Consider the following 22,962-nt stretch of genomic DNA (forward strand, 5'->3'; position numbering starts at 1 on the left):
AATTCATGTACACACACACAAACACTAACATAAAAACACACACACACACACACACAAACACACTAACACACTAATTTTCCTAAATTTGCCCTAAAGTGGAAGACAGTGGGAAGTTTTTATTTGCTTCCAATAAGTTATTTTGGGGACTTATTTTTAGCAAATTCTTTTGAATTCTTGTACATATTTTCATCTACTTTGGGTTACCTTTTACGAGATACATATAAACAAGTCCATCATGCATAGCTGACTTTTGTGTTCTGTCTTGAACATACAAACAAATGACTTTAGCGATCAAATATTTGAAAATCTTGTACAGTTCAACCAACTGGAGCGAAAAAGTCAGAATCAAAACATAAACTTTATTTTCATCCAAATATATATTTTGTGCTTGAACCATGTTTCCAGCTTCTGAAACAAAACACTTCATCCGAACACACCCCAGTGTCCATCTGGTTACTGACTGATAACTGGGTGAAATACATCCTCGTGCACAGTTACCTTACATGACCTGTGTTTCTCTTCCAACTCATTCTCTTTAATAGAGCTATCAGGCTAGGGGAACTGAGGTGTGGGGATGGTCATGTAGGCATATTGCATGTGAGCTTGGATAGGTATATAAATATACAATTTTTTAAAATATTTTCAAATTTTAAACTTATCCTTTTTCACACTATGCATTTTATCATAAGGGAGTGGATTTAGTTTCCGGAGCACAACTAATAAAATGTTCAGTATTCTTTCAACCAAACTTGGCAGATATATCAAACAGGTCCTGAAGTGGTGCCTTTTGCTATTTGGGGATTTTGGTCATTTTCGCTTTTCGCTATTTCCATGGAAACAATTTGGACTTAGTCTCAAAAGGGAGGTGGGCAGGTGCCGTTTCCAGAGCACAACTTGAAAACTGTGACTTTTCATCCTAAAACAAAAGTTTAATCAAGGGCTGAAGTGGTGGTATAATTTATATTTTTTACGTTTCCATGGCAACAAGTTTGACTTTGACTCTGTTCATAGGGGTGTGTACCTAATATAGAAATACGAATTTCCAATTCCTAATTGACCTAGTTACTGGTCAGTAAAAGGGTGTGATGTTGGGGTGTGTTCAGGTGAAGTGTTTTGTTTTAGAAGCTGAAAACATGGTTCAAGCACATTTCCACATAGGATCGAAGAAGAAAGAAGAAATTAATAGTGTGAGATAGGATAAGTTTAAAATTTTCGTAACATCCTCTAGTTTTAACAAGTTTATCATTTATTTTTCCCATTAAAACAACAGACCCAAACAATTTTATTCCAAATAAATTTTTACAAACATTTAGCAGCACATATATAATTGATTTCTATGTACCCAATCTACAGAATCTGCAGACATTGAAATAAGAACAGTGTGGCTCACAAAGACTACCTGTACAAGTTGGACTTTAACTTTCAGTCATCACCAGTCTAATTATTACAGACTTGTTATGCATCTGATGCATTCCACTCATTTTCTGTCAACAAACATTCACGACAGAGTGAGGTGAACTGAACCAGTTATGTAGTGAGCATGCAGATTTAGATTCAGAGTCAAGTGATATCAAGATAACATGGTTAGTTGTTTTAGTGTATCGCCTTAGCTGACATTATGTCATCTTGACCTGAGTGGTGTGGGTTGTTGCTCATGCTGTGACCACCTAGTATGCCTGTCCCACCATGATACAGGAGAAATATTGATAACTGCGGCGTAAAACAACATTCACGGTTCATGTCACATGATCATGTAGTCATGTGGAGGCTTTGTCAGATCTTGACTTTTTTTTTAGCCTTTAGCTTAAAAAGAAGTATAAAAGTAGTATAATGTATTCATGTACATACAAAAACTAATCAAATTTATTTTGTACTAAAGTTAAAAGTCATGACATTTTTTGTGTGCTTACACTTACTTACATAATTACATTTCATTTTCAGAACTCACTCGCTTAGGCAGAGTTGTATTCATTCATTCATTCATTCATTCATTCATTCATTCATTCATTCATTCACTCACTCATTCATATGAAAGTCATTCATTTATTCATATGAAAGTCATTCATTCATTCATTCATATGAAAGTCATTCATTCATTCGTATGAAAGTCATTCATTCATTTATTCATTCATATGAAAGTCATTCATTCATTCACTCACTCATTCATTCATTTATTCATTCATTCATTCATAAACACTTACATTTCATTTTTAGAACTCACTCTCACTTAGGCAGAGTTGTTATCAGTCATTCATTCATTCATTCATATAAAAAGCATTCATTCAATCATATGAAAGTCATTCATTCATTCGTATGAAAGTCATTCATTCGTTCATTCATATGAAAGTCATTCATTCATTCATATGAAAGTCATTCATTCATTCATTCCTAGGAGGCACGGGTGGCCCAGTCGTCTAAGGCGCCGTGATTCGCTGTGCAGAGTTGCGTCCCTTGGGCACGCCAGAAACCTATGATTGTGGGTTCGAATCCCGGTTCGCCCCGATAATGTTTCTAGGTTTGTCAGCACCATACCCGTGCTCGTGGGTTTCACCGAAGTGGTTAACGTCTGAGACCTGCATCACTTCGGGCTTTCCTCCCACATTAAGCTGACACACCTCGATATGACTGGAATACTGTTAAAAGCGGCGTTAAACCCAACTCACTCACTCACTCATTCATTCCTATGAAAGTCATTCATTCATTCATATAAAAGCCATTCATTCATTCATGCATTCATTCATTCATATGAAAGTCATTCATTCATTCATATGAAAGTCTTTCATTTCATTCATTCTTTCATATGAAAGTTATTCTGCCATGGAGTTAAAACTGCAGCTGGCTTCTTGAATCACTGATATTGACGTAGACATGCAATTTATATGTAACAATTTTTATTGTATAAGAGGTCTATATTACTGCTGGGAGACATAATAAAAATAAATATTTGTTTATTTATTTCTTGGGCCAACTGCTTTTCAGGAGGGGTGGCAGGCCCATGAAACAAAACAAAAATATAAAATGTGTGACTTGATAAACAAAACTTTAAAGTCGGTCAAAAAGTAAAGTAACCCTTTGATTTGTAACATACTTGACTAAGAAATCCTTATCATAAATACTTTAAGAACTTGTTTTTGACATATTATCTCTATTTTGGGCCACCCACCCTATGACCTATAACCCAAATTATAAAGATGGTCTTATGTCCAGTGACTGTTAATTACAATTGCAGTATTTAATGTTATATTTCAGGTTCTGTGCTATGGCCTGGGTCTGCCTCTCAATGAACATGACACCATCAATGACTGTGTGAAGGTGTATTGTGAGTGGCTCACTGCACTGATTGTACCCCGACCCTGCGTGCCACGCCCCATCGTTGATGACCCCAACCCCTACGCACAGGACATGCTACATCATCTACTGAATCTCTTCAAGCCACGGCCAGCAGCTGGTAGGTTACTGATGATGGCTTGGAGATAGGGTTTTCCAAGCGTTACCTACTTTCAGAATAGTGAAGGGATGGGGGTTCTCCAGGGTTAGATCTTGTCGTTCATGCCTTGCGGGTGGATAGTTTTGTTATCGATGATCCATTTTAGTTCAATGGATCGGCATTTGGCCGTGCTCTGATCTGACTCCGGGTTCGTTTTCAGCTGTTGTATGATTTGGTAATGGAGGTCTCTAGTAGAGTGTCCCACTGAATTGAAATGTTTAGGGGGCGGTCGGGTAGCCTAGTGGTAAAAGCGTTCGCTCGTCACGCCAAAGACCCGGGTTCGATTCCCGACATGGGTACAATGTGTGAAGCCAATTTCTGGTGTCCCCCGCCATGATATTGCAGGAATATTGCTAAAAGCGGCGTAAAACCATACTCACCCACTCACTCATTGAAATGTTTAGCGACGGGTTTGTCCTTTTGGTGGTTGATGTCGGCAAAGTGCAGAGGTGACGTTTTGTTTCTCCTTCATATTGTTTCACACATTTGGAGCTGTTTAGTAAATAGATTTATGTTTCTACCTTTGCAGTTAAAGTGAGATTGGCGTTTGTATTTTTTGCCTGTCGTGTGGTTGCTGAATGTGTTTACTGACTTTAATTTCATGCAGATTTTACATGATTGTTTGTGACAGTTGTCATCCTGGATGATGACAGTTCATGTTGATATCTCCTAGTGTGTGGTTCTTTCTATATGCTGTGATGTGTGGGACTCGGAACGTGTCAGTGCAGGTATCTGACCCTTTAAGAAAGTGCCAGGAGTTTTGAATCATGGAGCTGACCTTGAGTGTGGTGGGATTGTAATCTGTGATGAAGATCACTGGTTTTAGTGTCCGGTGAGAGCGAGGCAGCATGAAACTAGTCACTGACAACAGAGATCACTCTTGGGTTTTGGCCCCACACCTTATCTTATCTGCTTTCAGAATAGCCAACCCAACATTTCACTTCTCTAGGGATTGTGGGTCAGAATAGCTCCAAATGTAGGGATACAAAGTACCCTGGAACATTTACTGACCAGAATAGTGATAACATATAAGGAGATCACTCAAAAAACCTGAGATTCTACTGACCCTCGGGATAGCAGTAACATACGACACACTGACACTAGCAAACACTTAGCCAGGCAGTGTGCATCAGGTGGTCGCAAGTCAACAGAGGCAGTTTTTACCAGATGTGAAATATTGCATCCAATACTCCCAAAAATTAGAGTAGATATAATTAGTTTGCATTGTGGGTCCTATGGGATGCAAAGCTGTAATCAAGGCCTGTTTAATTAAAGCCATGCAAAAAAGCATGCATGTTAGATTTTCTGTCCAGCATAAGGCCTCACAAATGCTTAATATTTCATTTGTCGGTACAGTAGTCACCTTGAGACACCCATTTTGATGTTCTTTGTTTATAAATGAAAGTAAAACAATTGATCTCCTTTTGGGCCTGTCTGAATAGACTCACAATACCAATAATGGGATTGTTGCTTACACTATCAGCCACTGTCTTTTTGGTTCACGCTCATCTCTTCCAGGTTTCCATGGCTGTAATTAAGAATATTTCCGAATCCACCAAATGTTAACACTCATTTTCAGATCCCATACATAGAAATCTGTGTTGGAATACAAATCTACCACGAAGCTGTTTTGGAATGGTATGCTTGTAATAAATGCACTGCTGGTCAAAAGAGGAACCAAGAAGCCTATGCTTGAGCTGACTACAAAGAGGATGGTGTGGTTGCTATGTGACCTGGTGGATGGTGTATCAATATACCCGTCTTCCCGAGGCAAGAGAGTTAACTGACTGTTATAAAAGCCCAGTTTCCACCCTTGCCGAACTAGGCTGGTATTATGGAGTTACATTTTGGCTGGACTAACGAGTCTATGCATAGTCCAATCAAAATCGCGCACCAAAATAGAAATCCGGTACATAAACTGTCGTGCGGATTTCGATCGATTGCAGGATTTGCAAAACATGTGCATCGCCAACTCTTTGTCAACAGATAATTTCCAAATCATTTCATGTTTTTAATCAAGGTGCTCACATGATTTGATCCATTTCGAGATGTAAGATCCGTTTTATCACAATATAGATCTTGATTATCGATCAGATCTTCCTGACTGGGCGCCATCATTTTGTGTGAAGCAAACGCAAGTGATACGAGAGGTGGAATCTTGATTGGTCCATAGGAGAGGCTTAGAAGGGACATAACTGGTAATAGCCACTGGTGGCGCTACAATCGACCCCAGTAATTCCAGCCTAGTTCGGCAAGGGTGGAAACTGGACTTCTAAAGTCAGTTAACTCTCTTGCCTCGGGAAGATGCAATATAACCTGACAGAGGGGATCGTTCATCTTTCTATCAACCAGGGGCTTGTCAATTATTTCCAGGCCACTGTGATATATTTGCTTTACACAATCACACATGCACACACTCACTCACACATTATTTCATTCACTCCAATGACTGCTCCTCAGGTGTTGACTTAGTCAAGAGACAGGCCCTGCTGTGTCACCGGGTGCTCCGGGCAATCGAGGGCGTGGCCAAGGAGTCCAACATCCTGACCCGTGCCACCTGGGAGGCCTTGCTGAAGTTCCTGCTGGCCGCCAATGACAGCCTGTTGTCTCCTCCCACAGAGAAAGGTAGGGCAGCCCTTGACACACTGCAAGCATACTGTCTCTACAGCAGTGTGTGTTGTACACTGTAACCATGGTAACATAAGGTTATGTCAGTAGTAACTTCAGTCAAATACCAACTTAAGGTTATATCAGCAGTAACATCAGTTATATACCAACTTAAGGTTATGTCAGTAGTAACATCAGTTATATACCAACTTAAAGTTATCTCAAAAGTTCTAGTATCTGTAATGTTCAGATTTTGACATTTTGGCAGCCATAGTCCTGAAAACCTTGCAGAAGTTAAATCAATATCAGACATTGTCAGTCTTACGTTTTCTGACTTAAATAATTTTCATTAATTTAATAATTCTGTCCATCATATAATAAGCTGGAAACTTCTGAAAATAAGCCTTCGATGACTGTTGAAGTTACAAGACAATATGGAACAGTTTGCTTGATTTGTCAGTTGATTGAAGCTGAAAGTATCAGCCATTTTTAGGCAAGTCTCCTGGCATCATCCGTACATCACGAGTTATACACTATGTTCTTCCATCACCCTTCAATGCATACGGTTGTTAAGGGGGTTAACATCACACACATCTGTGGGTCGTCAGCCAATGAAATGAGAGCTTTGTTGAGTTCATAGAAGTCAAATGAACCCCACTCCATGCATGAAGTTTGTGAGATCCCTACCATGGCCTAACAATGAAGCAGTGTGTATGGTAGAGTCCCCAAAGCTGGGGCACAAGGTACAGAGAAATAGTGTGCTCAGTTGTCTGAGCAGTCCCGGTTTCCCTCTCACTGGCGTGATTCGCTGGTTACTAATAGCAACTGCACCGCGCAGTGACTGTATGTACTACAGGTGATGGAAGAACGTACATAAACCAGTGATGTATTGACAATGATCTAATGGTATGTGATACTGAATAATGCTTCACAGAAATATAAATCAGCTATATTGTTCCAAATAAGTCCTGCATACTTAACAAGAACATGATTGAAAAATATTAAATTGAAAAACGTCTGGAATTTGATGGAAGCTCTTTTCTCATGAGAGCAATTCTATACTACCCAAAGTAATAGAGAAATGTTGGTCGTCAAATGATAGGAAAGGAAACTAAATGGAATATAGGGTGTGAAAGTTCTTTGTGAGTGTCTGGTTTGTTGAGAAATCATATTATTATGTCGTAACCGTTATGGCATTTTGTTATTATTTACATTAACAATTTGATTGTGTTGAGTGCCAAAGTTTTTTTCTTCTTTAACCAAAACTTTTTGACTAAACTTTGCATGTGAATGCTTGTGGTGTTTGAAACTGCAATACACATGGACATGAAATACTATTCCGCATGACTTTGTGCTGTTATACTGGCTGATGAAACATAGAGATATCAAGTACTGTAAATCTTGAAATTAACGCGATCGTGAATTAAATGCCACAAATGCGAGTGGTCTTTGTTCGCATAATTAACTTTGCATTTGTCTCCAAAATGACTTTCAACAATGAGACGGCCTCACTGCACACTTTGGATAGCAGAAATACGATCTTGTATGTAAGCACAAATACGGTTTATTGAGCAGCAGCTGTAACAAGTGTATAACCATGTCATTCAAAGAATAGGAATTACACAATGGGCATCCGGTAAGTTATCACTGCTGGGGTCACGAGTTCTGCCCACTTGTGTCAAACTAGGCATCATTGACCACTCCAGCTGTCCATACAGATGCCACTCACGCCACACTTACGGAAGTGCTCTCCTCAGCGCTAATAATCAGTGCTAGCTATTTGCTGTTTAAATGAATTAAGGTAAGGATATGTATAATTCAATCTCATTAAAATCAGATCTAAGTTTAATTGTGTATAATTCCGCTGGGGATGGGGCGGGCGGAGTGGCATTGACATTGAGTCGCATTTTGAGCTAGGGGTCAGCAGTCGTATTAATTTGGAGATGCATTAATTTCAAGATTTATAGTATAAGGTTTTGTTGACAGTAGGACCAGGCCTGTTTTCTTCTTGTTTGATAGATATGTTTTTTATGCCAAGAGTCAGGAGCCATTTTTTGTAAATTGAGTATAATTTTGTTTGGATTAAACTCTTGATAATGATATATGAAACACATCAAACAAACATTAAGTTTTTCAGAATAAGTATGTTTTCAATCTGTGAGAATGTGTTTCTAAAGGTTTAGCTGGTTCAAAACAAGAGCAAAATAATGGTCTGGATAAATTGAATATTCTTATTGATCTGTTTTGTTTGTGATTTCAATCATGGTTTTTATGCCAACATTTCAACCCTCCTTATTTAAAGATTACAGATATTGTAAGAGTGAGTACAACTTCAATGTGATGTGTCATCCTATATTATTCCTAACCTCAAACAAACAGTATGGCTGTTTAACATGTGTATGTATTTTCATCATTTCAAATCAGTTCCTCAGTTCATCCCAGTTGCAGATGCTAATGTGATACAAGCATTAGTTGTGAAGTATATATTTGTGTTATAAGGCTTTCACTCAAACTGAAAATTGAAACTCACTCTCACTCAAACTTTTTTTTCTGCCAAGCATGGCTGAATTTTCAAACATGAACAAGTTTTTTTTTAAAAAACACAATCATTCTTTTCCACTGTTACTGTTGCGTTTGACTAATCTTGGTAACTGCATGGCATTTTGTTTCCTTCGAGCAGACGACACAGGACTTAGTTCATGTAAGTGCAGATCGGTTGGTACAGATCTTCGCCACATCATTTTCATCTTCACCTTACCTCCAAGCTATGTTGTGCTACCAGCTTTCAGTGCACTGTGTATTTGCTGTCCGTTTTCTTTCAATGCTTCTACTTTGCCTAATTTCAAATGCTTGTATTTTCCTAATGACTGCTTCAGACTGAAACATTTTGCATCTTGTCATGGTTGTTGTAGACTTTAGAACTGTAGGAAATTAATTTCTGATGATGTTTAGTTCCTGATTAAAAAATTCTGCTGTTTTTTCTCTGCTTTAAACTAAAGAACAGTTGAAATCTTTAAATATTTCTTCTATGTTGTTTTGCCATTTGTATGTTCAGTAGTACATTGATCATAGTCATGTTAACAGTTCTTATTTAGATCAGAAATGGCAAATAGTTTATGACCTTTGGTCACAAAACCATTGGTCATGGGTTTCACCAAGCGGTAAACATCTAAGACCTGCATCGCTACAGGCTGTCCTCCCACATCAACTTGGTACACCGAATATACATACACTTGATGACTGAAATGCTTGTCATTACAAACATACCATATTTCCTTGGTTGGAGTTCTGTTGGTTCATATATTACTGGCAAATAGATACTATACTACAGTCACTCCATATATACACATGCATGCATTCTCAGGCACATAAGGTGGTGGTATGTTTGGTGGTCTTTCTGAAACAGGGACTGACTGAGGGGCATCAGACATCCACACCACCCCATGCTTGTTGCAATAGTTGGCTGTACTGGGAGAAGACTATGTATGGCTGATGCACTAATGGTTTGGATAGTTGCTCATGCTTTCAACCAGTGGTCTGCTTGGTCTAGTACTGATTGGTTTTGAACCTGTAAAGATCTGGGGTAGAATAGGTCTTCAGCAACCCATGCTTGCCGTAAAAGGCGACTATGCTTGTCGTAAGAGGCAACTAACGGGATCAGTTGGTCAGGCTCACTGACTTGGTACATGTATGTCTTCGCATCCCACTTGCCTGGAACGATGCTCATGATATCAATCACCGGATTGTCTGTTTCAGACTTGATTATTTACTGACCCCTGTCATATAGCTGGAATATTGCTGAGTGCAGCATTAAACAACAAACAAACAAACAAATGATTGTTTTTGTTTCATTCATACTTTCTCAGTGTATGTCATGGGCTAAAGCCTGAAAGAAAGCCTTTCAGGTTCTGCAACATGACTAGGCTGAACATCAAGGGAGCCTAGTTGCTAAAGCTTCATCATGCTCAGTGTTAAAATGCCACAGGCTTGCTGACTTGGTTGATGCATGTCATCGATCCCAACTGCGTGGATCGATGCTCATGATATTAATCACTGGATTGTCTGGTCCAGACTCGATTATTTACAGACAGAGTGCTGAGTGCGGCGTTAAACAACAAATCAAGCAAGCAGGTTAAAATGCCAAACCATTTATTTGGACCTCCCCTGTTTCAAAAATTCTTTGATCAGTTGTGTATCTTGTCATTTGAATCTGTCTTCATGTTTGAAGGTGTCATAAAAAGAGAGTGGTGGGGTAGTTCTGCTTTTAGTGTTGTTCCATCGCTCTGAAGACCAGGTTGGATTCCCAACATGGTGGAATATGTGGAGCTCATTGTTGGCTTCACCCACTGTCATATGTCTGGAACAGTGCACACACACACACCCTCAATATCACATAATAGACCAACTCATATGAAACAGATGACAAGGTCGCATCCAGACAAAAGTCAGGACATTCTGATTTGACACGTGTTTGGTTGCTCGTACACATAACATTACGAATATTGATATTGATGTCCACATTAGAGCTGGGACAAGTCCAAATTTACTACCCAGGTACCTGACCCCCAATTACCCGACCCTACCCGCTGAAGGTCTTCAGTTTAGGTTTGGTCTGAGTTTGGAACAAAATGTCAGATTGGGAATTGTTTTACCGGAGCCCTGGCAAAACTTATTTAGATACACATATAGAACGATCTGGTCATGCATACACTGAAGTTGACTTGTAACTTGTAACCATAGAGTCATTGTGAATTTTTGTCTGTTAGGTTTAAACAGTATATCACATGACTAAACATATGCCTGGGTACTCCTTCGGGTACACAGGTCCTACTCAGTTGTGATGACTAGCATCTGTAAAGTATCATTCTTTGTCTCTTTTTTTTTTAACTCACTAGAGATCGTTATTTACATAAGGAATTAGAAATGAGAAAATCTCTTCCAGTGTTTGGGCCAGGCAAAGTAGAAGTACCGTATTCGCTGTAATAAGTGCCCTGGGTGCTAAGAAAATTGACAAAGGTGGGGCACACTTATTAAAACCATTAACAATAGGTTGTCAGAGACTGAGCAGTAGTGAACTAACACAGTTCAAATATCAATGAAACTAAACCTTTTTTGATTATAGTTACGAGGTAATTATATAGCCCTTCTGTGTTGCAGTCTTCTGAAGAAAACTCTGTAATATGCACAAGAAAATACCTATTGTCATATAAATGTTGGTTATATAAAGGGGCACTTATGAAGATTACGTACATATTGGTCGAGAAGTTGACCAGAGGTGCTTGCTGGATCAGGGTGCTTAATACGGAGAATATGGTAGTTGTGTGTGTGTATGGAATGAAGCATGTCTGGTGACCTTGCAGGGTCCCGTTCCACAAAGCGATCGTAACTACAATCAATCTTAGAGACTTACGTCGATTATAAAATCGTCTTAGCTAAAGTATACGCCCGTTCCACAAAGCGATCTTAGGGCGATTGTAACTTTACAAGTTTTTAAGTAGCCGATCTTAACAAAGATCGGAATCTTCAGCCATGAGGATAAGAAAGTTTCCCTAAGAGTGGCCTCCCTTGGTCATGTTTAGCAGACGACGCATTGTCGAAATATGGCCATCTTTGTTGTTATGGTACAATATTTAAGATTGATTTTAGCGATCCTAAGTTGGTCCGGAGCAACTTAGCATTTTGATCTTAACTTACAACTCTCTCAGTTAAGATTGTTTTGTGGAACGGGCGGCCGATCGTAACCAAAATTTAAGATCGTGTACTTAGTGAGTAACAATCAACTTAGCCCTAAGATCGCTTTGTGGAACGGGGCCCAGGACTCTTGTACACAAAGCCATCGTAGCTACGACTATTGTACAGTATGGGAGTTGCGACAACTGCATGGCTTTGATTATTGTAAGCCTGAGAGTATGGGACTTACAAAAATTGTAGTTATGACGTGTAAGGCTTTGTTTCAATGTTGGAGTTGTGGTAGTTGTCGCACTGCTGCCGTGTAAGTCTTTGACAGAGATTAGCAGTTACAAAAGTTAGAGCACGGCAACATTTCCTGGCTGATAGTCGTAGTGCTGGTGGCAACAACATTTCTCAGCCTTTGTTAAACTATGCGAAAGTTGGTAGTTATGATGGTTTTGTGCATGTTGTCCTATATGTTTTACAATGGTGCTAAGGTATTGATGTAGTTTTATGTGAAAAGCTATTGTCTGTATTCACATGTTATTTTTATTTCATGTTTAAAAACCAATACTTCAAACTTAAAGAATTATACTTGTCTTTTTGTCAAATTTGTTTGGATAAGAAAATATATGTACAATAGTGTTGACGGAGACTGTGTCTAGAGTCAAGTCCCGTTAATCCAACATGGTTGGTTGCATATGATTGCTTCAGTATTTTTACCAAAAATGTACAAACAAATGTTAATCTTTATTTTCAACCAATATGTGATTTTGAAATATTCTGTCACATCAGCATAACCAGTTAACATCATTTGATCAATGGAAATTGGCCATGTTATGGATAATTTTGTCAAATCAAAAGAAATAGTTCAACTGTGTTACATTGTGGTAACCATTGAGCTATTGTAGCTAGCCTAAACTAGTCATGTGATGCAGCATGAACCATGGTTGATCATGTGATCTGACTTGATCATGTGAAAAGTTTTGGTAAACTTTATCCTAGTATGGCATTAATTCAGTTTTCTAACAATTGATTAAAAACTTACACAAGACCTTGTTTGGTGCTCGCATGCTTGTATGGTGATGATTGGGTCATTATCAAAGTAAACTTGGGACTAAGACTTATTTTTGTTTGCAGTGTAGTGAGTTTTCATTGATTTTGTATGTTGTTGCATTGCTGTGCATACAGAGGCATAGAGTAGAACAGTACTCATGTTCAGCTTCTCGTGTTAATGTTTTGCAAACAAGAATTAATGTTTTATCTTTTTCAGCCTTTGTATATAGTTTATATAATAATATTTAAGAAATGAAATAAACACTTGGCATGGGAGAGCTATGGCTGGAGTATTGCTGACTGGGAACACTGACTCACTCATGGATCTCTGAGTGGGAAATACAGGAGTATGTTTTCGTGGCATGTCATACAGCCTACTCCCACTGAGTGGCAGTTGTGAGGGCAGGGTCAGATGCTTCTTCATGGTTGATGCCAGCCTTCCTTGATAAAACAGAGTATTATGTTACCATTCATGTGTGATAAATACCTGGACCATTGCCATCACAGCCTCATTTTGAGCCTGATTTGCATGGCATGACTCTAAAATAGCCATCCTATCGACTTAGTCTCATGAGCCCGAGAAGTTCGGTGCTAAGGGAGATGGTGAGGTCACTTCTGACCACCTCTGTGGTCCTGTGGTAGAGCGCCCCCATGGAGTCTGCCTCCCTGGTCTCGTGGTAGGGTGTTCGCCTGGAGCCCGCCTCTCTGGTCTCATGGTAGGGTGTTCGCCTGGAGTCCGCCTCTCTGGTCTCATGGTAGGGTGTTCGCCTGGAGTCCGCCTCTCTGGTCTCATGGTAGGGTGTTCGCCTGGAGTCCGCCTCTCTGGTCTCATGGTAGGGTGTTCGCCTGGAGTCCGCCTCTCTGGTCTCATGGTAGGGTGTTCGCCTGGAGTCCGCCTCCCTGGTCTCATGGTAGGGTGTTCGCCTGGAGTCCGCCTCCCTGGTCTCATGGTAGGGTGTTCGCCTGGAGTCCGCCTCCCTGGTCTCATGGTAGAGTGCCCCCATGGAGTCTGCCTCTGTGGTCTTGTGGGAGTGCGTCTGCCTGGAGACCCCTCCGTGGTCCTGTGGTAGAGCGTCCCCCTGGAGTCTGCCTCCCTGGTCTCGTGGTAGGGTGTTCGCCTGGAGTCTGCCTCTGTGGTCGTGTGGGAGTGCGTCTGCCTGGAGACCCCTCCGTGGTCCGGTGGTAGAGCGTCTGCCTGGAGACGGCTCCGTGGTCTGGTGGTAGAGCGTCTGCCTGGAGAATGGAAAGTCTGGGGTGTAAGATGTTAAAAGTTGGTACTTGTTGTTACCCTCCCGGCCACTCGGCATTAAGGGGCTAACACAAAAAAAGGTCTGACTACGAGTGAGGTATTTATGTTAAACTACGGCATAGTGTTTCATCAGTGTTCAGGTTTACATACCCACTAACTACTGGTTAGTCATTTCAGTTGTGAAAACATCTAGTTAGTCACTGGATTGTCTGGTTTACTCAATTATTTACAGACGGCAGTCATATAGCTGGAATGTTTCAGAGCAGGTTCAATAGGAAAAGCTAGCTGTAGACACATGTTCGTTGTGGCTATTTTTAGTTGTGAACTTAATTACAACATGTTTTGTGATTTTTGACTGACAAAACCGCTGGGGTCATTAAATGAGCAGTAATGTATTTTAGCAGGTGTATAGTCTTTTATAGATGCAGAATGTTTTTTATCACGTATCTTATCGGCGCATGAAAGCTCACAATCCATCAGGGCACCAATAAATTGTTTCACCTCTAACAACTACATGTTGGTCAGTCTGAGGTCTTTTGACTGGTGCCCATTTCTGGTGTCCCCCGCCGTGATATTGCTGGAATATTGCTAAAAGCGGCGTAAAACCATACTCACTCACTCACTCACTCTTTTGACTGGTCCTCGTATCTACCATGTCTGCCTGTAGTTATCCATTTTCCAAGTTCTGTGGTGTTTTGTTTAGCATTTGCTCATCACCCTGAAGACCCAGGTTTGAATTCCACCGTCAGTACAATGAACAAAGCTCATTCTTGGTGTTCCCTGGGGGGAAGGTTGGCCCAGTCGTCTCAGGCGCCGCGATTCGCTATGCAGGGTTGCCTCCCTTGGGCGCTCCAGAAACCTATGTGGGTTCGAATCACATTTGCCCCGATTATGTTTCTAGGTTTGTCAGCACCATACCCGTGCTCGTGGGTTTCACCGAAGTGGTAAATGTTTGAGACCCCGCATCACTTCGGGCTTTCCTTCCACATTAAGCTGACACGCCATGATATAACTGCAATAATGTTAAAAGTGGCGTTAAACCCAACTCACTCACTCACTTGGCCTCCCCTGCTGACAGATGGCGGAACTGATGGTAAACGTGACATAAAAACCCATCTTGTCCATTAGCTTAGTGGAATCTATTTAATGACTGTTAATTTTTAGATCTTGTATGTATTCCCACTCACACCACCATCACAGAATCACAATACTTCGATTTCACAAAGTCACTGAATGAATTCACTATTGGCCGGCTAGCACACAACATATTAACCAGAATACAAGTATGAATTATTTACTTTGTTTAGTGTTTCATTCTTGAATATATATCAAGTTTAAAATAGCCTTATGATATGACAATGAATATTTCATTTTGTGTAATGTTTCATATATTCTGTTACATTTGCTTACATCACTACTGATTTGATTAAATGTTTATTTGATATTTTTCTGAAAAGGCAGAACTAAACTTTAACATAATGGGAGAGAAGATGTAGAATTATTTCAATATTGTTGGTCCAAGGTTGTATTGGCTGTTCCTCAGTGCACTGACATAACAAGATGTTGTACACCTGCAGATGATATCGGGGATCACCTGTGTGAGAGGGTACTCAGTGTGCTGTTTGGGATCTGGATGCTGGCATGTTCCAAGTGCTTCCCGTCTCCGTCGCTGTGGAAGACATTTCGCAACATGTGCCAGTTCTGGCGCCACCATGAAGCCTTGGTGATACAGTGGCACAAGATCAACCACGCCCTCACCTCCAGGATCATACGGATGATGTATGGCCCTGACTACCCGGAGCTGCTTGTTGGTGAGGCGGTGGTAGAAATGGGACAAACATTTGTTTTCATTCAGAAATGGCTCCGTATGACTTCTGACTCAGAAATAAGTACAAAAGCTCCCTCAGGAATATGATTCCATTCTGTTTGAGGCAGGAGACCAGTGGTAGTTCATCTGCCCGGAGATAAGATGGTCGGGAGTTCGATCCCCAGTTGCGTTGATACCAAAAGACATTAAAAGATTGTACTTGTTGTTATTCTGTCTTGCGCTCGGCATTAAGGGCTAAAACAAGGACTGGTCAGCTCGGAGTCAGTATACTGTGTCTGTGTGGGGTATTCATGTTAAACTGTGGCATGGTATCTCAGTGGGCGAGCACTATAAAATCAGCATTAGTCCTGACTAGTACAAGCATGCGTGTCACTATAGAAGTGCAATAATCTTGGACGTGACGTTAAACCCCATTTCACCAAACCTTGAGGTAGGTTTAGTCAAGCTTTACACTTTGAAAGAGCTTATATAAGAGTATCAGTTTATGATAAATGCTTTATTATGTGGGTGATTTAAATTTGGTGGAGACAAGTTTTGAATTTGGTAGTTCCTGAGGAACCAATTAACTGATGAAATACTTTGGGGAAAGCATTTATTGCCAGGAATTCCAGATTAACAGGGTCTGGATTGGTGATGATTAGAGTGGGTTTCCAGATTAACTGGGTCTGGATTGATGATGATTAGAGAGGGTTTCCAGACTAACAGGGTCTTGACTGGTAATGATTAGAGTGGGTTTCCAGATTAACAGGGTCTGGATTGATGATGATTGGAGTGGGTTTCCAGATTAATAGGGTCTTGACTGATGATGATTAGAGTGGGTTTCCAGATTAACAGGGTCTTGACTGATGATGATTAGAGTGGGTTTCCAGATTAACAGGGTCTTGATTGATGATGATTAGAGAGGGTTTCCAGACTAACAGGGTCTTGACTGATGATTATTAGATAGGGTTTCCAAATTAACAGGGTCTGGATTGATGATGATTAGAGACGGTTTCCAGACTAACAGGGTCTTGACTGATGATGATTAGAGTGGGTTTCCAGATTAACCGGGTCTGGATTGATGATGATTAGAGTGGGTTTCCAGATTAACAGGGTCTTGACTGATGATGATTAGAGTGGGTTTCCAGATTAACAGGGTCTGGATTGATGATGATTGGAGTTGGTTTCAGATTAACAGGGTCTTGACTGATGATGATTAGAGTAGGTTTCCAGATTAACAGGGTCTGGATTAAAGATGATTGGAGTGGGTTTCCAGATTAACAGGGTCTTGACTGATGATGATTAGAGTGAATTTCCAGATTAACAGGGTCTGGATTGATGATGATTAGAGACGGTTTCCAGACTAACAGGGTCTTGACTGATGATCATTAGAGTGGGTTTCCAGATTAACCGGGTCTTGATTGATGATGATTAGAGTGGGTTTCCAGATTAACAGGGTCTTGACTGATGATGATAAGAGTGGGTTTCCAGATTAACAGGGTCCGGATTGATGATGATTAGAGTGGGTTTCCAGATTAACAGGGTCTGGACTGATGATGATTAGAGTGGGTTTCCAGATTAACAGGGTCTTGACTGATGATGATTAGAGTAGGTTTCCAGATTAACAGGGTCTGGATTGATGATGATTGGAGTGGGTTTCCAGATTAACAGGGTCTTGACTGATGATGATTAGAGTGGGTTTCCAGATTAACAGGGTCTAGATTGATGATGATTGGAGTGGGTTTCCAGATTAACAAGATCTTGACTGATGATGATGTTTCAGGCGAGGAGGATAGCCAGGTTATCCCGCCCGACACTAGCAACGAATGCATCACACAGAGCTGGTTCCGCTTCCTGCACATCATCCAGAACCCCGTCGACCTGTGTCGCCCAAACATCATCAGCAACACACAGCGCTTCCTTCAGTATGCTCTGGCCAGTGAGGCAGTCATCGATCCTAGTCATCACGAGTGTCTGCTAAAGCTTCCTATCATCTTCTTCAAGGCAATGAGAGGCATCTCTGTCATGGTCAATGCTTTCTTAGGTAATCTAAATGTGTTCAGTTCTAAATTAAATTTAAGGTATGTAGAGTTAACACAAAATAAACCAATCAGTGTCTGGTGAATAGGCCCCAAGAATGATAAATGGATTATGACATAAAATAGACGATTTCTTGAATGTTTTATACTGACTGATAGAATAAGTGAACAGACATAAAGTGATTGAATGGCGAGCTAGACCAGGCTTTGACCTTGAGTCATTTGGTCTATTGGCCATGCATTAAAGTTACCGAATGATACCTCATACTGGTTTCCCAGCCTTTTAGTATGACTCGGACACTACTAACCATCACTTGTATTTGACCTTGACCTTGACCTTGACCTTGAAGGTGTTCCTCAGTCTGTGAAGGAGGAGAACCTGATGGCGGCTGGACTGATCATCTCCACGGCACTGTCTGCCAGCCCCTCCACACCCCCAGGGCAGCGCAAGACCAACAAGCCCAACCTACCCATGTCTGTCCTGACCGGCACCCTCACCAGCAAAGGTAAACCAAGAACACTCCTACATGAGCCAGGGGCATGGGTGGTCCAGTGGTGTAGGGTGCCAAAATTCACTGTTTAAAGTTGTGTCCCTTTGTAGTCCCAAGATCAGCTGATCACTGATTCAAGTCCCAGTTTGATGATCTTTGGTTTGTCAGTACCAGATAGTGTTTGTTGGTTCCACCGAAGTTGTCAATGTCTACAACTTTCCTTATTTTGGACTTTCCTCCTGAGGTGATACACACGTAGCTGAACTACTGTCTAGATATTCAATGAATTATGGATTTTCTGTCATCAATTAATTAAATAGATCATTCACAAGACTACAGATATACAAGATTCATTTATGAGTGACAGATATATTTTAATACAGTTTTTCAATTTGGATATTCAATAATTAATGTACATTTTCATTAGGAAAAAAATGCAGAATGATTTTCAAAAGTCTTCCCCATTAAGAAACACATATGTTGACACTTTTTATGAAAATAACCAGTTGACCTTTAATGCTCAAACATTTGCCTTAGTAGAATTGCCTGGTGGTTAATGCGTATGCTTATTATATTATCTGGTCCCAACAAGTTTTTGGGGCGGTCCGGTAGCCTAGTGGTTAAAGCGTCCACTCGTCACCTGGAAGACCTGGGTTTGATTCCCGACATGGGTACAATGTCTGAAGCCCATTTCTGGTGTCCCCATCCATGATATTGCTGGAATATTGCTAAAACAGCATAAAACCATACTCACTCACTCACCCAACAAGTGTCAACCATATTTATAGCGTCCCCATAATTGTGTTGCTGGAATAATGCTACATGCAAACTCTGTCACTTCTCCTTTGTCTCTGTCCCCAGGGTCAAGCAAGGGCTCCCAGAATGCAATACCCAAGACGGCCACCCCTCCAGTCAGCAGTAGCATGGGTAGACTCTCCTTGGGGAGTCGCTTTCCGTTTGCTCCAACACGTCCCTCATGTAACAGTGTGCTGCACCTGTTTGGAGCTTGGTTATTTGATGCTTCACTTGCAGGGGTAAAGCTCCATGCAGCGCATGCTACCAAACGTAAGTTCAACTATTTAAACTTTATTAACTGAAAGTGAAATTAAATGATGGAAATTTAGTAATTGTGCACTATGGATTAATGGATAAATGGATAAATGATAATGCTTGCTAATGGAGAGTGCCTCATTATTGAGGTGTTATTTTATCAAGAGTTAGATCATACAAGGCCAAGCAAGTGCTCAATCACTGGATTGCCTGGTCCAGACTTGTTTATTTACAGACAGACGACATATGGCTGGAATATTGCTGAGTGCGGCATTAAACAACAAATAAACTTACAAACAAAGCCAAGCGAGTGCACCATGTTACGTTTTCATGTTTTAGGCATTTGAACTACCTCTGTGTCATAGTGGAACACTGTCTTTGACTGCCACTTCTAGAAAAGTTAATCAATGAAAAGACAGGTTCCCAAAAAATATATCGGTGAAATTGTTTTCCTCAAAACAAGAGCAACTTGAAAGTTTCAAATAGGAACCTACTGATTTGTGTTTATGGTAAGCCATGACTGTGCACAGAAGTGTATCCTCCTCACGTTGAGTAGACATGTATAATACGTAATTCACTTTGAAATACCGCCAGACATTTCTACACAATTTGTGAATCTCAGTCGTGTCCTTTGCAACTTAGATAAAAACCAGCGTCGTACCAGTTCCTTCATCGAGTCGAAGCACAGTTCTACATCAGCTGATCCCTCCGACACATCGCTGACCAGTGACAACACGTACGAAGCAGGCCGCGCGGAGGCTTGCGGTGCCCTCTGTAGGATATTCTGTGCTCACAAAACAAGGGAGGATATCCTGCCCGTCTACTATTCTAGGTTCTATCTCATCATGTACTATGGCCTGCAGACAGAGGAGGTTAGTGGCGGGAGTTTGGTGCAGTAGCTGTCGTAGAATGGGGGATTATATACTGAACAAACAACGTTAGGGGTCATGAAATTTTATTTTAATATTTTATTTGTAGTGAAGACTGAGCACACAATTTCATGCAAAAAAACTATTCATGATCCCTAACTCAGTATATATGATGATTATTGTTATGTGGATATATAAATGACAACAGTGGTTACATGGACAAAGGGAAAAATTCAAACCATAGGATTGATGGCTGAAATAGGAATGAACTGCAAAATATATTCTTTTGAAGTCATGACATAAAACAATGATCAGTAAAGTGATCAGGAACACATGAACAAACTGATCTTGGAGCAGCTTTTGAATGACCATTCAAAGAGTTACTTCCCTTTGAATATTGAAGTTGTTACGTGGTGTTTTTATTACAATTTGTTGATAGGCTCAGTGGCAAGAGAAAAATGCTTTAGGCAGTGCTTGTGACATTGTTGACAAGAAATAATCATGACAATCATGAAGAATCATGTTTATGAGTAATGATAGTGAAAATGACATTGATGATGATAGTGATGATAGTGAACATTCAGGCATGATATCATGCACAAAGTGGTTATTGTGGTGATGATTATGTTGATTATGGCAAGCATTATAGATATATAATGATTGTGATTACTATGATGTGGCAGTATGAATGATAACAGTGAAAATGTTCATGATCATCATGACCATGTCAGCACCTATGATGCTGATTGTGTGAAGTGTAAGGCTACAAAAAATAATAGTCTTGGTTCTCAGGCACACTCCGCATCATCATAATGTTTTCAAAAAAAAATTAAAATCCTAATGCTTAAAAACAATATGATCCAATATAGCATGCAGTCACTTCCCTTTACATGCGCACTGCTTTACTGCGCTTCTCGCGTTATGGTCATGGCTGCAATAGGAGTTTGTATGCTTGTTTATGTAGGGAGGCCCTTTCCCAGATTGATGGTACACAACTGTTTATTTGGTTATGTACTAGTTTGAACAAGGGAAAAAAAATAAAAGACACTGCCCGCACGCACTATATTTTCAAAATCATTGCCTGAGAACCATTTTTTAAATTTTTTTTAGCCTAATAACATGCTGCAGAGTTTTATACTTTTAATAATACGCTGTGTCATTCACCTGATGAATGCATACTAAATCCATACAAACTGTACCAAAGCCATTGAGGAACATCGGTGATACTGACAATATGTATGTGCAGGGTTTGATCAGTGGTCAAGTGTTGTCCAACATCCTGTTCAACTCCTGCGACCTGCTGCGGGTCGACCTGGCAGGGGTACAGATCCTGGTGCCGTACATCCTCAATGCCCTGGAACTGGTCCTGACAAAGACACAGCCAGACTTCAAGTAAGTGGGGTACTTCACGTGTAACCTTTCTTAGCCTGTGACAGATTAGTGTCCCTTCCTCCACTTTTACAGCACATTCTTCCATATCATTGCCAAATTTTAAGAAAAAGTCTTCAGGACATTTTGGATGATAATGAGTCAATGTCAATGAACCAATCTGAAACACTGACTGGTCATGGGTTTGAATCCCAGGTTCGTCTTGGTTATGACTCAAGGTATCATGGGTTTCTCAAGTGGTAAAAGTATATTCCTTGCATCATTTTGGGTTTTCCCCACACATTATGCTAAACTGCTGAGATAATATTGTCAAAATGGTAACAAATCCCGGGGTTAGAACTTAACACTAGCCCGCTAGCCTGGGGCAAGTACAAATTCCAACAGGCGAGTACAAATTTCCACATTTCCCCATTGTATTGTTTTAACATTACAAGCGCTTTTTATCTTTACCCAGGCTTGTAAAGCTTTTGAGTTTAGTTCTAACCCTGAGTCCCACTTAATTATTAATCCAAAAGTAGGGAAGACTAGCCATCACTGTCATGTCTACATCAAATGGTACATACAACCCTCCATTCTATGCCTAGAGATTTGCTCCTGGGCCCACCTCCACAAAGTGACATTAGCACTATGACTATCATAAGCCTATTTTAAAGTATGGGAGTTCATTAGATGGCTTTGTGCTACTACCCAGAAACAAGGATAGTAGATACAGGAGGTAGCATATACACAATGGAATGAATATAATCGTATGACAATGTTTGTCTGCCACAGACTGTGTGAGCAGATTCCTTATGTGGAACTGAGGAAAGCATGCGTCCATCTGCTGCTGTCCATGCTGTGTCTGCCTCTCCACTTCAAGGACCTGGAGATCAAAGGTAAGTCCTCTACATCTCACCTCACCACTGGCAACCACACTGGTTGTCTTCTTTATCAGGCCATCCTTCATCAGTCTGACATACCCAAATGTTGGCAGGCTGCCATCAGGAACAAACAACCTTAAGAAGCTGCAGGCCCTGACTAAACTCTTCAGGCACTGACTAAACTCTTCAGGCACTGACTAAACTTTTCAGGCCCTCTTGGCAACAGGCAGCTTGTTGTGACAAAAAAATAAAGACCCTTTATTTACTGCAGGCCTTAAGGTCCTACACAACTTTGAAACTACAGGTCCAACACAAGATCTACCTGCCGAAAGGCCAGCTATTGTGTATGTGTATTCCGCCAATATTAAGCTGTGCCGACAAGATTAAT

General features: G+C 40.5%; 1 protein-coding gene across 4 annotated transcripts in view; it reads left to right on the forward strand.

Moving 5' to 3' along the window:
• Positions 1 to 22,962, forward strand: part of LOC124146087 (ral GTPase-activating protein subunit beta-like) — an 82,390-nt gene that overhangs the window by 30,217 nt on the left and 29,211 nt on the right. For 2 of the 4 annotated variants that reach the window (XM_046516167.2, XM_046516175.2), the window contains exons 3-12: positions 3,250 to 3,448; positions 5,948 to 6,112; positions 8,775 to 8,795; positions 15,647 to 15,880; positions 17,660 to 17,920; positions 18,266 to 18,421; positions 19,268 to 19,471; positions 20,099 to 20,328; positions 21,572 to 21,717; positions 22,486 to 22,589. In XM_046516167.2, the coding sequence (XP_046372123.1) occupies positions 3,250 to 3,448; positions 5,948 to 6,112; positions 8,775 to 8,795; positions 15,647 to 15,880; positions 17,660 to 17,920; positions 18,266 to 18,421; positions 19,268 to 19,471; positions 20,099 to 20,328; positions 21,572 to 21,717; positions 22,486 to 22,589 (1,720 nt within the window). The remainder of the gene's footprint in view (positions 1 to 3,249; positions 3,449 to 5,947; positions 6,113 to 8,774; positions 8,796 to 15,646; positions 15,881 to 17,659; positions 17,921 to 18,265; positions 18,422 to 19,267; positions 19,472 to 20,098; positions 20,329 to 21,571; positions 21,718 to 22,485; positions 22,590 to 22,962) is intronic. The other 2 variants (XM_048402858.1, XM_046516183.2) reach the window with 1 other exon arrangement.

Source organism: Haliotis rufescens, unplaced genomic scaffold (genome assembly GCF_023055435.1).
Source record: "Haliotis rufescens isolate VD_foot unplaced genomic scaffold, xgHalRufe1.0.p SCAF_3, whole genome shotgun sequence".
Lineage (NCBI taxonomy): Eukaryota > Metazoa > Mollusca > Gastropoda > Lepetellida > Haliotidae > Haliotis > Haliotis rufescens.